This window comes from Oreochromis niloticus, linkage group LG19 (assembly GCF_001858045.2).
Source record: "Oreochromis niloticus isolate F11D_XX linkage group LG19, O_niloticus_UMD_NMBU, whole genome shotgun sequence".
NCBI classification, from domain to species: Eukaryota; Metazoa; Chordata; class Actinopteri; order Cichliformes; family Cichlidae; genus Oreochromis; species Oreochromis niloticus.
In genome coordinates, this window is record NC_031983.2 from 193,801 (window position 1) to 208,994 (window position 15,194).

The 15,194-nt window shown below is 39.2% G+C and overlaps 1 protein-coding gene and 1 long non-coding RNA gene across 5 annotated transcripts in view; both read right to left on the minus strand.

The window, feature by feature from the left end:
- Window positions 1-15,194, minus strand: part of gabrr2a (gamma-aminobutyric acid type A receptor subunit rho2a) — an 87,017-nt gene that overhangs the window by 59,875 nt on the left and 11,948 nt on the right. The window contains exon 3 of one of the 4 annotated variants that reach the window (XM_019348904.2): window positions 15,001-15,146. The exons of the other annotated variants lie outside the window; for them this stretch is intronic. Within the exon in view, the coding sequence (XP_019204449.1) occupies window positions 15,001-15,091 (91 nt within the window). The 5' untranslated portion in view covers window positions 15,092-15,146. The remainder of the gene's footprint in view (window positions 1-15,000; window positions 15,147-15,194) is intronic. 4 annotated transcript variants of the gene reach the window in all.
- On the minus strand, window positions 1,251-1,861 carry LOC109195987 (uncharacterized). Its single transcript, XR_002057422.2, has 3 exons — window positions 1,836-1,861; window positions 1,681-1,743; window positions 1,251-1,569 (listed from the first exon to the last, which is right to left on the minus strand). It is a non-coding gene; the product is annotated as an uncharacterized LOC109195987 (long non-coding RNA).

Sequence of the window (15,194 nt, forward strand, 5' to 3'; positions counted from 1 at the left end):
TCAGAGAATGATACTTGCTGTGTGTCGCATAGACCTACTTCAGCATGCATCTGTTTAGCTGTAGCAAGTTTTTCAAGCTCAGAGGATGTTGAGTTTAATGAATGTGCTACGCAAAGGGAGAAGCACAAATTGTTGTGTGTGTTGTTTGGTGTGTATAAATGTCTGCCTTTTTTTGAGAGAATCTCATCATAAGGTATGTGCGCCAGTCTTAAGCGAGCCCCGCCACTACTGTTCTGAGCTACCGTGACAATAAACTCTAATTCATCATCACCGATAGATTCATCATTACTTTGCATAACTTGTGCAATTTGATCGAGAAACAGCTCCGGAACATACCGATCATCAGCGTTTAAAACAGCCTGAACATCTGAAGCCAGCGAGGGGCCACGCAGGACCACGTTTAGAACACTGCCCTGTTGAGATCCAGCTACAGCTCTGTCTATCACATTGCCTAAGCACTCGCGCACTCGCGCAGGCACTTGTTCTGGGTGATCGAGACTTATACCCCTAAAATCAATGCGCTCACGCAATTCGCGAGCATTAAAATTAGGTATCTCTCTAATGTCTGGCTGAGAGCGCCTGCCAGACCCTGACTGCACAACGGGCTCGATTACTGCAGTATCTGGTTGTGAGAAATTTGCAATGATTGAGGGGGTGTGTGGTGTTGCACCATCAGCAGCGGCGCCCGGACACGCATGTGTAAGTATTAGTAGATGTGGTAACAGGCTCAATAGCAACAGCAGCAACAGTAATACGGTTAGCATCAGTAACAACAGCGGCCCGAGCAACAGCGGGTGTACAATCTGCATTGTTAACAACAATAGCCCCAGCAGCAATAGCAGGCGTAGGAACAGTCTGACAAGGATGTGTATCAGATGAGGCTGATGCAGGCACACTATTAAGTCTAGCTATAATATCGTCTAATTTGTTATCTGTTTCTTCAGCCCACTGCATAAAAGTCTCTAAGTCAAAACATCTAACAGGAGTGGAGGTTCCGTTATTATGTTTAAATAATTTATTTGGAGGGTCCATGGTCTGGATTTTAAAAGTCAGGGACTTGAAATTTTGCTGCAGATGGTGTCTAATGTACTACACACTTTGTTTATGAATTTGGTAAACTGTTGCCTTTGTATCTGTGCCTCTTGGTGGTATTGTTTGAGGCTAGCTTCAATCAAACATAATTTATCAACTATTGAAGCTATAGCAGGCTGGGCGTCTGGAACCTTCATGTAAGCATCATACGGCGCTGATATTTGAGAGTCTGTTATGCCGTCTTCTTCAAAATCTATGTGTGAATCAACGCTATTTCTGGCACATTCTGGGGTGGTGGGTATATGAACTAGATCGAAATCTGATATACTATACTCAAAAACATCAGAGAAATCGCGAGGCAGCCACTCACTCGGTGTTGTTGTAGGGCCGCTGATGAAGATCGGTTCTGACTCTCCACTGTTGCACGAAGCTCCGGGTTTTTGTTGTTCTGGAAGGTCGATACTCCTTAAACATTCCAAAAACGTTTGGGATCATACGGTGTCCTGGTCATTATGTGGAGGGGTACTGTTTTGCAGTCTGTGAAGATAGACATGTGTTAAAACATTTATACATGTACCCATTTCAAACAGAATAAGCGTGTCTCCCTCTCTATCTCTTTTTATCTAATTTATATATGCCTATGCTTACCTTGTAGTGTGCGTTATTCCGGACGGCCCTGGTTCTCCACACATACGGTTCTCTGGCGTGGCTCTGCATGTGTAAAACGGTCGGTTTTAGAACATTTGTAATTGTTTAAACCCCTTTAAAAAAAAATATATATATATATCCCGTTGTATACACACCTGATGTAAGGTTGGGCTCTGTGGTCAGGGCATCTGAATGTTTTCCTGCTCAGTTTGTTAACCCTGGAACAAATCAAAGAAAAACGTTGTTATTACATAATTTAAAACAATCGCAACTTTAAAACATACATACGTTTAAAAATCGCGTAATTCTGTACACACCTTGTGCCTGTTAGAGAACTAGTTCCAGCTGTAAAAGCGCCCGTTTCTAAAGAAAAGGGTCCTGTGCCGTTCTCCTGAACTCCTAAAAATTAAGCTTTTGTTTTAGGAAAAAAATGTTTAAATATCCTATAATATGTTAACATAACACCTTTAAAAATACAATAATAGGTTTTGTTTTACTTACCGTTTACGATGTCCATGTTATGAAGAACGATGTTAGTTTTGATGATCTCAAAGAAAATGGTGTGCTCCGCAGCAATCTTGACGGGTAAATGGCTAAGGGTTTCGGACTCTGAGCTTGTTTTATATAGGATGGGCGTTTCCAAAAAGAAAGGTATGTCTCCAATCAATTTAAATGAGACCCTTTAGGGCTTTTGTCTTCTCAAGGAATTACAAACGAGCCGATACTTCAGACAATAGGCGGGGTTCCCGCCCGACTGCTACACCTGCGGGGCTTTTACCTATTCCTAAGGAATTACAAAAAGAGCTGATACCAGCCACTTTAAACAATAGGCGGGGTCCCGGCTCGCGTGGTACACCTGTCAGCTTTTACCTTTTCCGAAGGAATCACAACAATTAAATGATACCCTCAGTGGGCTTTTGCAATCCTGAACAATTTCAAACAATTAATCGGCTGTTGAAAAAGACGGAGCGGGTCTGTGCGACTGGTTTAGAAGTATCACTGCAGCGTTTATTTTCTAAAGGGCTGAATGTTATTTGCAACCATCTGTTGTGTTAAAAACTACTCTGAAACCATGAAACCATGAAACCCCTTACGGAAGAAATGCCCGTTTGATCCGTTTTTAAAATAAAAGGCGTGCATCGCCGCATGCTGTGACATCACAATCACAAAATGAGTGTGATTAAAACAGGATTAGTTTGAAAAGAGCGATACTGGTTGCTTTGGGGGAAAAGGTGACATGTGCAATGTGTTTTAGAAGTAGGCCTATAGCATTTATTTTCTAAAGGGGCTGACTGTTATTTGTGACCATTTACTGTGTTAAAAACTAGCTGGCTCTGTCTCCCTCTTAGTTCAACATTCCGAAATCCCGATTTTTAAATAAGATGATCGCATCAACCCGTGGAAGAAACCTCAGTACATGTGTAAAACTAGTTAGATTAAAACTAGTGGTTTGATTAAATGAAACGCTTGTGAACAAGCTGAAATTACCCGTACAGAAGAAATTCCCGTTTATGCCGTTTTTAAAATAAAAGGCATGGATCACTGCATGAGGAGACATTGTCAGAATCACAAAATTAGTGTGATTAAAACAGTATTACCAATACTTTTGACTAGATGTAAATAAAAAGCATTCGGGCTTTGTTAAGGAGCACTGTGAAGCTAAACAGCTTCCACCCGTACACGCAAAAACAAAGAATTGCTCTTAAGGACACATATGTCTGCATAAATGAATGTTGAGACATGCCAAAGTGACAAAAAATAGTTTAATTAAAAACCCTATGGTTTGATTAAATTAAGTTAAAAACACATGAACTCGCATAACCCCAGGACCTGAAGGCGCATGCGCACATGCACGAAACCGGTCGCCATTTTGAACTAGTGCCATCTTATTACTACTTTGGCACAAGGCAATGAAGAAAGTAACATTGGATGAATTATATTCTTAAACTTAGTTACTATCAGAAACACATCTGCTATTATGAAATGTATTCCCTACTGTTCTGTAATCCATTATTGTAAATTGAAAAATTATTAGGAAATAATAAGACAGTGATGGATAAAAACAAATAGAATTGGTTTTTGAGTTTTCCAGCTAGGATGGAAAAGGCTAAGCATTAGGCTTCAAATGAATGAATTAATTCATGTACTAACAGGGACTTAGAAAGCTTACATAATTTTTTGGACACCACCCAGAGAGCCAGCAATTCAAGGAGAAGATGCAGCTAAACATCTCATTCTTGGTTCGGGCACCAGAGAAAACTACAGAGTCCAACATTGTTTTGGATAATTTACACACCAATTCAAAATAGATTTTAGTGACCTCCAATTGACGTAATCGGGTGTCATTACTGTCAATGTGAATTATAATTTTATGTTTATCCTTAGCCAGCAGTTTTAAATTTCCAACAATGTTCCCTGCTCTAGGCCCTGGAAGAGATCCCTAAGAAGACATCTATCTTTTGTTATATTTTATAACTTTGTAATATATTGCATTATTTAATTTAGCTTAGTTAGTCTTCTTGCTGTCCTGGAACTGTAATTCCCTCTGGAAATTATGTGGGTTAAATCTGTGCTCATGATTATTCTCGTTTTCAGACTATCATTTGTGCAACCCACCTCCTCCCCATCTGCACCCCACCCAAGTCACTCGTAGCTCCATCCAAGCCTCAATCTTCATCTTTACTACCATCATCAGTGTCTAGACTCCGGGGGGTCTTATTGTAAACCTTATCACCACTGGGATTCTGTTCTGTCATGAGGCATCTTTGGAGTCTAATCTCCAAATGGAAAGATCAAGTTCTCTATCTCAATAAATCATGTTCAATTCTTCCAAATGTTCTCTCTATATTGAAACAAGTGGTTAGTTTATGATATAAGCCCTTATAAGTCCATGTAAACCTATGTGTATATTTACATTAATATTTATATGACTAAATAATGATTAATAATATTATTATAAACAGATTTAGGTTATAAGAAATCCATTTAAGAATTTTTTTTACCCCATTAACAAAAGTAACAAGTTTCCTTTAAACACCAAGACAAACACATTTGAGATTATCTTATGTGTTATGTCACTTAAACCTTTACTGAGTTTTTCTGTTGCTTAATGCATTGTCAAGGTCTGGCAGCCCTCACCGGTTCACCTATCCATTGTGTCCATTTGTTATGTTTTGTTGTGTTTCAACTCCAATCCTGGTCCCCTTATGTGTATATGTGTTTGGATGTGTATGTGTGTGTTTCCAGAAGGCTGGTTTACAAGCGTCATCAGGCTGAGGAAGAGTTCCCGTGTTGAAGCCAGCCCTCACCAGCTGCTGTTGATCAGCATCAGTAGCGATCTCCTACTTAACTGTGTGGCTGTGCTTTATTCGACGATGGATTGTTGAGTTGACTCAGTACAGCCCCGGCTGTATAGTAAAGTGTGTGTGTGTGTGTGTGTTACTCGCCAGACTAATCACTGCATCTTTTCTTGTCAGGATCTGGGAACGGAGTTTATCATGGGGTGTATAGATCGGGTTTGGAGTTTTCATGATTCACGCCATGGACACGAGCACTGTGTGGGATTTTGGTAGAATCGCCAGGGAAGCCACAGTGCGAGGACTGTCGCTGTTGTCGTTCAAATTTTGCACTGTAAATAAACTCACTGTCTCTTTTGGGTCCTGTACTTACCGTAAACCTGACATGCATACTATTTTATACATATGATGACTTTGATTACTGGGCTTTCAATTATTTAAGGGTCTCTACCTTAAAATATGAAACACCTCGAGGAGACTGTTGTTGTGATTTGGCACTACATAAATAAATTTGAAGTAATTGAATTTAAAAAGTACTTTGGACTAATGCTTATTACAACGACCTTAATAAAGTCTTACTTATATCTTACCTTTTTTTGCTTATTGCCATAACCAAAAAAAGCTCAGGAGGTAGACCTGGTCACCTACTGATCGAAAGGTTGGTGGTTCGATCCCTGGCTCCTTCAGTCTGCATGCCAAGTATCCTTGGGCAAGATACTAACCCCAAGTTGCTCTCTGATGCATCCATCGGCGTGTGAATGTGTGCGAATGTTGTTAGAAAAGCACTCAGTTTAGAGTCAGTGCTTGTGAGAATGAATGTGATTGGGTGAATGTGGCATGTTGCATACAGTGCTTTGAGTACTCCGGGAGAGTAGAAAAGCGCTATATAAGAATCAGTCCATTTACCATAATAATGTTTACTATTTTAAGAGTTTGACCAACTCTGGAAGATCAAATTAGATCAATCGATCCATCCATTTTCTTAAATACTTATTCATTTCAGTTCAGTTCCAGGTAGACAGTGCCAAATCATACAACAATTGCCTAACTGGCTTTATATTTGCAAAGAATTAGAAATAATAGTAAAAGGAAATAGAAAAAAGAGAAGCACAGAGAGACTATGAACAACTAAGAACAAAAACAATAAACAGGAGAAAGTAGACAAAAAATAGTGCAATGCAATAGTTGAACATACAGGCAGGGAAAAGGGGAAAAAATGTAGAAAAAAGGTCAATACAACATGGGAAGTCTCCCAGCAGCCTAAGCCCATAACTGCGTAACTAAGAGATGTTTAAAGGTCACCTGTCCAGCCCTAAATATAAGTTTTATCAAAAAGGAAAGTATGAATGATAATTTATAAAGGAATGGTGAAAACAGATCCTTGTGTACACCTGCTGTCACCATGACTTATTACTATGATGGCGAAAGGGTTCATAAATATTGGAATTTCTATCAAACACAGAATTTCAAAGTACCTTCAATAATACTGGATGTACTTTTACAGCCAGTTTTGGACCACTTCTCAGTTCCATGTCTGTTCTTCACTTGGGACAAAGTGTCACTGGTGAAGCAACAGCTGTCTGATGGCGTAACAGATTGGTGCCTGTGCTAATCTAAGCTGTAAACACGAGGAACTGCTGTCAGCTTAATCTGCTTGTCACTGCTGGAGTGGAGTCTGGCATGCTGCTAGACAACACTAGGCAGGGCTGCCCCACACAGCAAAGGGGAACTGCACTGGGTAAAGCTAGCAATTGAACTAACTCTAGTCACTCCAGTCATATTAAGCCAACATCTCCAGATGGTGTATGTGTGCAACTGACCCATTCACCAATGAGCAATGCTTAAAGCTTTAGCAACAAAAAAAGGAAACAAATACCATGCTGATTATTGTGTCATTTCCCTGAGCTCTTGTCCCCTCAGAGATGATGCACTGGGATAATGTGTACTTAAATAACAGAAATGACAAGCTTCTGCTGCCCATTACATTTCACAAGCTCAGAATCTCTTAATGGCAATATATGGCCCATGCATCCCTTTACAAATGACATGATTTAGGGTGATTTTAATAATTAAAGCTAGAGGAAGCAAAAACCAATGTTTCTGTTTTTCTGTTTGTTAATATATAGCTGCTCAGCACAATTTTCTCATCTAATCTCTAGAGTTCTGACATCAGATTCAAAGTGCAGCAGCAATCACAGTCCTATTCTTCCCATGTTGCCCGATATCATGCAGTTCATTCAAATTTACAATTATTTTTAAATTAATCATATTCTTAACAGAATATAAACATATTAAAATGTATTTTTGTGTATTTGAATGATGCACTTAGTGACAGAGCTCACAGACTGAGTTTCTGGATATGTCTGTTGACTGGGATTGCATTATACCATTGTGTTGAGTCTCTATTGCAAAGACTAGAACAGTATTTAACATTTCAGTGTCAGTTTTATTGTTTTTATTCCAAGTAGTAAGTCTTGTGTCAACTATAATCAGAAATTGCAATAATCAAGTTAAAACAAAAGCGACTCTTAATAAGTTTTTATTTTTATCTGTTAGCTCTCGGGTTTAGAGCAAGCTATTAGAAAAAAAAGAAGAGTTCATATTTTATATTTCTAGTTTTAGCATCTAGTTTATTTAAAAATTCAGTTTTTTGGAACTTACATCCGGTTCCGGTTCAAGAGTAAATGAGCGCAGATTAATAGAACTACGTTTTACTAGCGGACCGAAAGTGTTACTGACGGGAATCTACAGCGTCTTGAGCTGAATTAAGACTTCAGAAGTCATTCGTCATGTCGAATGACCAGCGGATAAACTCTCAGGTTGGTAATAAATGTATTACATGTATAAGAACAAGCGTCATGTTAACAATTGATAGCCGTACAGTAACTTTTATGCTTATTGTAGCTGTTAGCTAAAAACGCTAATTTAGCCTAGTTTGCCCTGGATTTAGCTTTGACAAACAAATATGATCGACTGTTTCTAGTAGGATTCCAAAGTTCTCATCTTGTACCCTGTCAAAGCCCTGTATGCTTGCAGAGACCCCTACAGTAGGGAAACATGCAAAACAGTGTCCAAACCTTTGTATTTTAGCTTTATTTATGTCTTACACAGCATCCCAACTCTTTAGCTAACTTAATAACTTTAGCTAAAGTGAATAGTTAGTCTAATTCATTAGTGCAGCATTACTGGATCACCTCTGTTTGAAGTGATATAATATGATATACAACTATCAGTCAAACAGCAAACTTTGTAAATAAACAACACTTCTCATTCTCTAAACGTTTGGCCACAGCTGTAGATTACACTATCAGTGCTTTTTCACTCTTGACAATAATTACATTTCTAAATTCTCTTTGTGCATTTACAGGTAAACAATATCTAATATTTTATCTAAATGACTGTTTTGTCTTTGAAAAGGTGAAGAGCCTGAGGCCGGTGACAGTCCAGTTCTACTCTACGTCGGGGCTCGCAAAATTTCAAAATCTCTGGTAGCCCTTCGGGCAGGCACTCTTCAGTTTTTGGTAGCCCAAAATAAATGTAAGTAGCCCGAATAAAAAAGATAATTTTTTGATTGATGTTTTTTTTCCCTTTACAATATTATATATTAAAGTATAATATTGTGAAGGAAACAAAACAATAATCAAAATATTGTTAAAATACAAATTACAACAATTGTATAAAAATTACAATCATCACCTCAAATACTTGGTTCTAATTGAACAGAAATTTCTATGAACTTGCCTGAACATGAATCAGTCTGTGTCAGATCCTCAGGTAAACAATATCTAATATTTTATCTAAATGACTGCTTTGTCTTTGAAAAGGTGAAGAGCCTGAGGCCGGTGACAGTCCAGTTCTACTCCAAGTACATCCTTACGGTGGCTCACAGGGCAAGGCTACATTCCTGTCCTGCCAGAAGAGAAGAGAAACTTCAGAGTCTTCATGCAGTTCAACCACACCTGTCATATTCCGTATGACAGGGGTCTCAAACTCCAGTCCTCGAGGGCCGGTGTCATGCAACCTTTCCATGTGTCCCTGGTGCAACACACCTGAATACAATTAGTAGGTCATTAGCAAGAGTATAGAACTTGACTGCATGCTGAGGTGGCAACCCCTAACCCAGGGGTCGGCAACCTGCGGCTCTGGAGCCACATGCGGTTCTTTAGTCCTTATACTGCGGCTCCTCCTGGTTTGGGAAAATAAATTAGAAGTATTTAGCTGAAGTGTATTTTATTTATGTTAGTTCTTTTTAACTCGTCGTTCTAAATTGGAAGATTATTGTGATATTGAAATATAAAAATAAAATTATATTCTATTATTTTTTCATTGCTCAAAAATAAGAGTCACACTCGCGGAAGCCGGTATACCCGCCGAAACGCCGTGCATTTATCGAGACTTTCAACCCCAGGTAGGTCAATTATGGATCTTCGGATCCACATTATGTCAGCAGCTGTTCTCCACTGTGAACTATGTTAAAGACAAACACCGTTCACACCTGACAGATGACAGCTTACAGTCCTGCGTAAACTGACTTCGTATAGCCCCGATTTGTGGACTCTGTGCGCAGAGGTTCAGGAGCAGAAGTCCCATTGTAAACAAATCACGGCAGACCCGATGATGTTTCCATGAGCATGCTTTTGAGAATCTCTTTATTGAGCACTTTTCACACACGGTTGCTGTACGCATGCAGCCAGCTGTAGCTTTTCAGCTCACAGCCCGACATACACCACCAACAACACAAAAGCACAGATAGTGCAGACGTAAAGGCAGCAAGGCGTGATTGCGGGTGTCGCTCAGGTGCATCCGCCTCCCCTGCAGCGGCGCTGCAAACCACGCCCCGCCGCACGCATTAACCAGGTAAAATACATATTTAGGCAGAATTTTGCAAATATCTATTTTTCATTTTTCAGCAGCATAGTGCTTTTTTCCAATTATTTTTTAAGAGTCAGGTCAAGGCTCCAACAGCCCAAAGGCGATATAAGGGTGGCGGCTGACAACAGTTTTTGTTTGCTACATGGATCATTTTAGCTCAGGTTGGTGTCTTTCCTTTTGTTATATTTCTTTAAGAGTTCAAAATGTGTTGATTACATAAATATAATTTAATTTTCTCTGTAGCACTTCATGGATTTCATAAGCAGCACACCTTAGTTGTTCACACAAAGCATAAAGATAAAAAACAATATATACAGTGTTATCTTCATTTTAGATGTCAAAAAGTATTTGCGGCTCCCAGTGTTTTCTTTTGCGTGGAAACCAGGTCCAAATGGCTCTTTGGGTGTAAAAGGTTGCAGACCCCTGCCCTAACCCTACCTACTCAAGTAAATTTAAGTAAATATATGTATTTGGAAACATATACTTCTAAAATACTTTTATTGCACCATGTTCATTCACTCATGAGCTGCTGTAACGTGAATCAAATGGCTGAATTGCCAACTCAGCATGCATTCAAGTTCTATACTCTTGCTAATGACCTACTAGGTGTGTTGCAACAGGGACACATGGAAAAGTTGCAGGACAGCGGCCCTCGAGGACTGGAGTTTGAGACCCCTGCCATATGGTGTTCATGCAGTTTTCTACCCCACAGTTACAGCATGTCTGACTGCCTGTTCAGCATATGCAAAAATATATGAGTTTAAGCATGTGATGACAAAGGCCTTCCATTATGGTGTTTGTCATCACATGTCACAGACATCTGGATGATCATTTGGAATAAACAAAAAACTGAAAACTTGTTACTTCATCTTTTATCTTTATTATTATTATTGTTCTTATTTTACATTTTTCATTGTTAGGCATTAGGTTTATTTATAGTAGGCCTTTCCAACTTCTTTCCCTCTTCCATGTTACTGTGTCAGCATCTATTTGGGGTTGGGAGTGGAACAGAAAGTAAGGAAATCCAAAGTGCCATTAAAACCAGGAGAGGTTCTTATATTTCACAAGAAGGGATTAATTCAAAAGAAATGACCTCAATGCCATATTTTATTTAGGAACCCTAGAGAGCACTTTGCAAAATAACACATTCTTATAATTTCACCCTCAGATGAGCCAAGCTACGACTGTCAGGGAAGGTGATGTAGGTACAGAGCATGTGAGAGTGGTTAAGTTAATGTCTCTTGTCTAGATGAAGGCACAAGAGGGATCAATGGCAAGGCGTAGAGATTCAGTATCTTCAGTCTTCAGTGGACACTCCATTTCTGGCACAAATCACCTGTAAAAGACGGTCGATTTAGGAGGTGACCCGACAACTTCAGCCTGTCAAACATAGCAATGGAGCAGTATGTTTAAAAAAAACAACTAATTAAGCATGCACTCAGTACCCTAAGAATTATTATGATAGTTAAACACAGTGATAGTCACATATCATATCACTTCAAACAGAGGTGATCCAGTAATGCTGCACTAATGAATTAGACTAACTATTCACTTTAGCTAAAGTTATTAAGTTAGCTAAAGAGTTGGGATGCTGTGTAAGACATAAATAAAGCTAAAATACAAAGGTTTGGACACTGTTTTGCATGTTTCCCTACTGTAGGGGTCTCTGCAAGCATACAGGGCTCTGACAGGGTACAAGATGACAACTTTGGAATTCTACTAGAAACAGTCGATCATATTTGTTTGTCAAAGCTAAATCCAGGGCAAACTAGGCTAAATTAGCGTTTTTAGCTAACAGCTACAATAAGCATAAAAGTTACTGTACGGCTATCAATTGTTAACATGACGCTTGTTCTTATACATGTAATACATTTATTACCAACCTGAGAGTTTATCCGCTGGTCATTCGACATGACGAATGACTTCTGAAGTCTTAATTCAGCTCAAGACGCTGTAGATTCCCGTCAGTAACACTTTCGGTCCGCTAGTAAAACGTAGTTCTATTAATCTGCGCTCATTTACTCTTGAACCGGAACCGGATGTAAGTTCCAAAAAACTGAATTTTGGAACTGAAATTGAATTGTAGAACTGAAACTGAATGGTGAGAGTGAAACTGAAATTATTCGAGAGCTAAATTTTTAAAGCATAAAATGCAGTTTCAAAGCAAATGAATTCATTTTCAATATATAAAATTCAATTTCAATTTAGTGATGATCATTTTCAAACCATAAATTCAATTTCAAATTAGACTAATTCAAATTCAGTTTTCAAAAGCATTTATTCAAGTTACAATTCAGATTCAATCTGAGCAATTCAAATTCAAATTTAACTTATTCAAATTCAGTTTCTGATGGCACAGATTTCTGCCCATAAACACGTCCCTATATTACGAGATCGGAAAAATGAGGAAACATGAGAATTGTTTGGCTTGAATCTACACATGTATGTTTGTTTTACTTAAATCGCTTTGGAAAACACTATTTACTGCTGGTTAAGGTTAGGGATAAGATATGGTTAGGGCTGGAATACATGGCTGGAACGTGTATTACTGCGGGTGCGTCATTCTACTGGATTTCATCTGTAAGCTGGTGCATAGCATAAGAACGCAGAAGGTCACCTTTCGTGTTTCTCAGGAACGCCATGAGACTTGACAAATCATCAGTATATTACGCCTCGGGAGCGAGAACGGGCTGTTGGGCACTGAAGCTCTGCTGATAGGGGTTCTTTTCTGGTTATTTTAATTCCCTTCAATAATGAGCCAATATTGTTATTCTTCTGGCAAGGCCAGTCTCAGATGACACGAGGAAAAAACGCTTCGCATTTGTCATGTCACTTGTATAATAATGTCGTCATCTGTAAGAGGATTGTCCCCTAATAGTAGGGTTGCACAGTTTGATCCTCAACTGTTTTTTGTATGAAACCTAAGCCAGACCTACTCAATGAGTGTGTATGTTTTCATGTTCATGTAATAACTTTGTAACTGTATCCTCTGGTAAACTCTACATTTTCTGAAAAGAACACAATCCTTATGCTATTCTTAGTAGATCATACAACAACCCATTCCAAACCCATATATCAAATGATCTCACTGATGGACTTTCAATCCTTCTCCCTTCTCCGTGGATTAAAAACAAGCTTAATGTGTTACTTTACCAAGGATTAAGAGCAATCATACACCACACCCACAACCCCCACTCCCAACCCTCTCCCCAATCCCCTCCCCTGCCCATCCTCCCTATACTGTAGCAAGTGGCATTGGTACAGATCTGATGATATTTGAGTATGTGTTCCTATGAAATGGTCTTGGAGTGCAGAGATTACTTTGCTTGAACTTAATGCAAATGGGGTTGTGAGATATGAAAGCTGTGCTAATCAAGAAAGCCTTTAGACATGAATTTGGTCAATGGTCAAAGGTAACTTTATTGCCCCCATTAGGAAATTGATTTGTAGTATGTCAACACATCAAATAACATATACACACACAAAAAGAAACATCCCAAATTTTATCAGTAGCATCAAGAAAGTGCAATGTGCAGCAGTGACACATAAAAGACACTCTATGTCTTGGTCTTCACTACAGCACTTTATACCAAGCAGCTGAAAGTCTCTAAAGAGAGGATGGTCTGAACATAACATGACATAACATGAGGTTGCCTTCCTCCTCTGCCAGTCAAAGACAATGATTTGTCTTTGTCTATTACCATACCAAGCAATGATACAAAACATTAAAACTGATTCAATAAAACTTTTATAAAAAGGGTCATCATTTCAGATGAAACATTAAAAACTATCAATCTCCTTAAAAAGTACAGTTGTTGTTGGACCTTTTTCACTGTAGCATCAAAATGTGACTCAAAGGACAGAGCCTTATCAAGAACAACCCCCAAATACTTATAATGATCTACCAGTGGCTCATGTCACAACAGGCCCATGGGAATACTCTTCACCATGAAGGACGCTTACAATGACTGTGTCATCTGCATATTTAATGAAATGCGTTTTAACCTGTGTACTACAACAGTCATTAGTGTACAAAATATACAGTAGGGGAGAGAGAAAACAACGCTGTGGTGAACCAGTGGAAGAATTCAGCTGATTGGAAAAACAGTCGTTTACTCTCACACACTGAGATTTGTCAGGTAAAAAGTCTAATATCCAACCAACAAGATTAAAATCAAGTTTAAACTGGTTAAGAAGCTTATCAGCTAGGAGATGTGACTGGATAGTATTAAATGCTGAGGAAAAGTCAATCAATAGCAGCCGAGCATGGGCTTTGGCCCCATCCAGATGGTAATATAGGAAAGTTAACAGGATTGTATCAAGAAGAAAAGTGTACTTCATTGGCAGCCAAGCCTTAATGAGTCAAAGCTGTGAGTTTCTCAGTAATAGTTTACTGGTTGTTACAGTTAAATTAAATATAATCCATAATGCACCTGGCTGGTTTGACTCTATTAAAGAAGAATAATCAGCTTTATTTGCTTACCCACCTGTCTCCTGTACAAAGATGTGGGTGGATGTTAAAGTACAACTTACTTAATGAAAACCCCTTAATGAGACCCCAAAATCTTTATCAGACGCCGCTAAAGAGACACAATTCCACCAAGACCTAAATTTCTGTATATACTCAAGTATATCAATGAAATATTATTGTGTTTATCTAACCTATTAAAAGTAGATTTTAAAAAGCAAGCTGTCCATACCTTGGGCTTTGGAAACTGCCAAGTAAAGACCCTCAGTCAGTCGCTTATAGAGGTATACCAGAGAGAAAGGAGGCAGGAGAATAAACCAGCTGTACTCCACTGAACTATCTAGGGTGTATCTTCAGTGGCAGAGCAACAATATGCGAACAGCCCCACCAAGGCTGGAGACAGAGCAATACTGGAAAAGCATTAGGGACAAGAACACAACCTGTAACATCAATGCTCAGTGGCTAGTGGATCTAAGAGCAGACGACAGCAACCACCCTGAACAGGATCCAGTAGCCTCTGGCAGCAGGAATGGCTAACTGAAGTCCTGATCCCTAAGGATCCCCAGAAGGTCCCATCAACTACAGGCCAATAACCTTCCATGTGGTCCTGCAGAGTGAGAATTACAAGATCTGGGCAATCAACAATTATGGCCTGTCATGCACAAACCTGAAAAAGCTTCTTACCATGCACGGAGGGTTTCATCCTCCTGGTGAAACATACCCAGAACACCTCCCAGGGGCCAGATAGTCCATAACAACAGGAGAAATACCCCATACTCTTGACACTCTCTTGTACCTGCTCCCTACTCTCACTGCAGATCACAATTTTCCTGCGAAGATCATAGAGACCTGTCCATCACCATTGCAAGAAGGAGCTC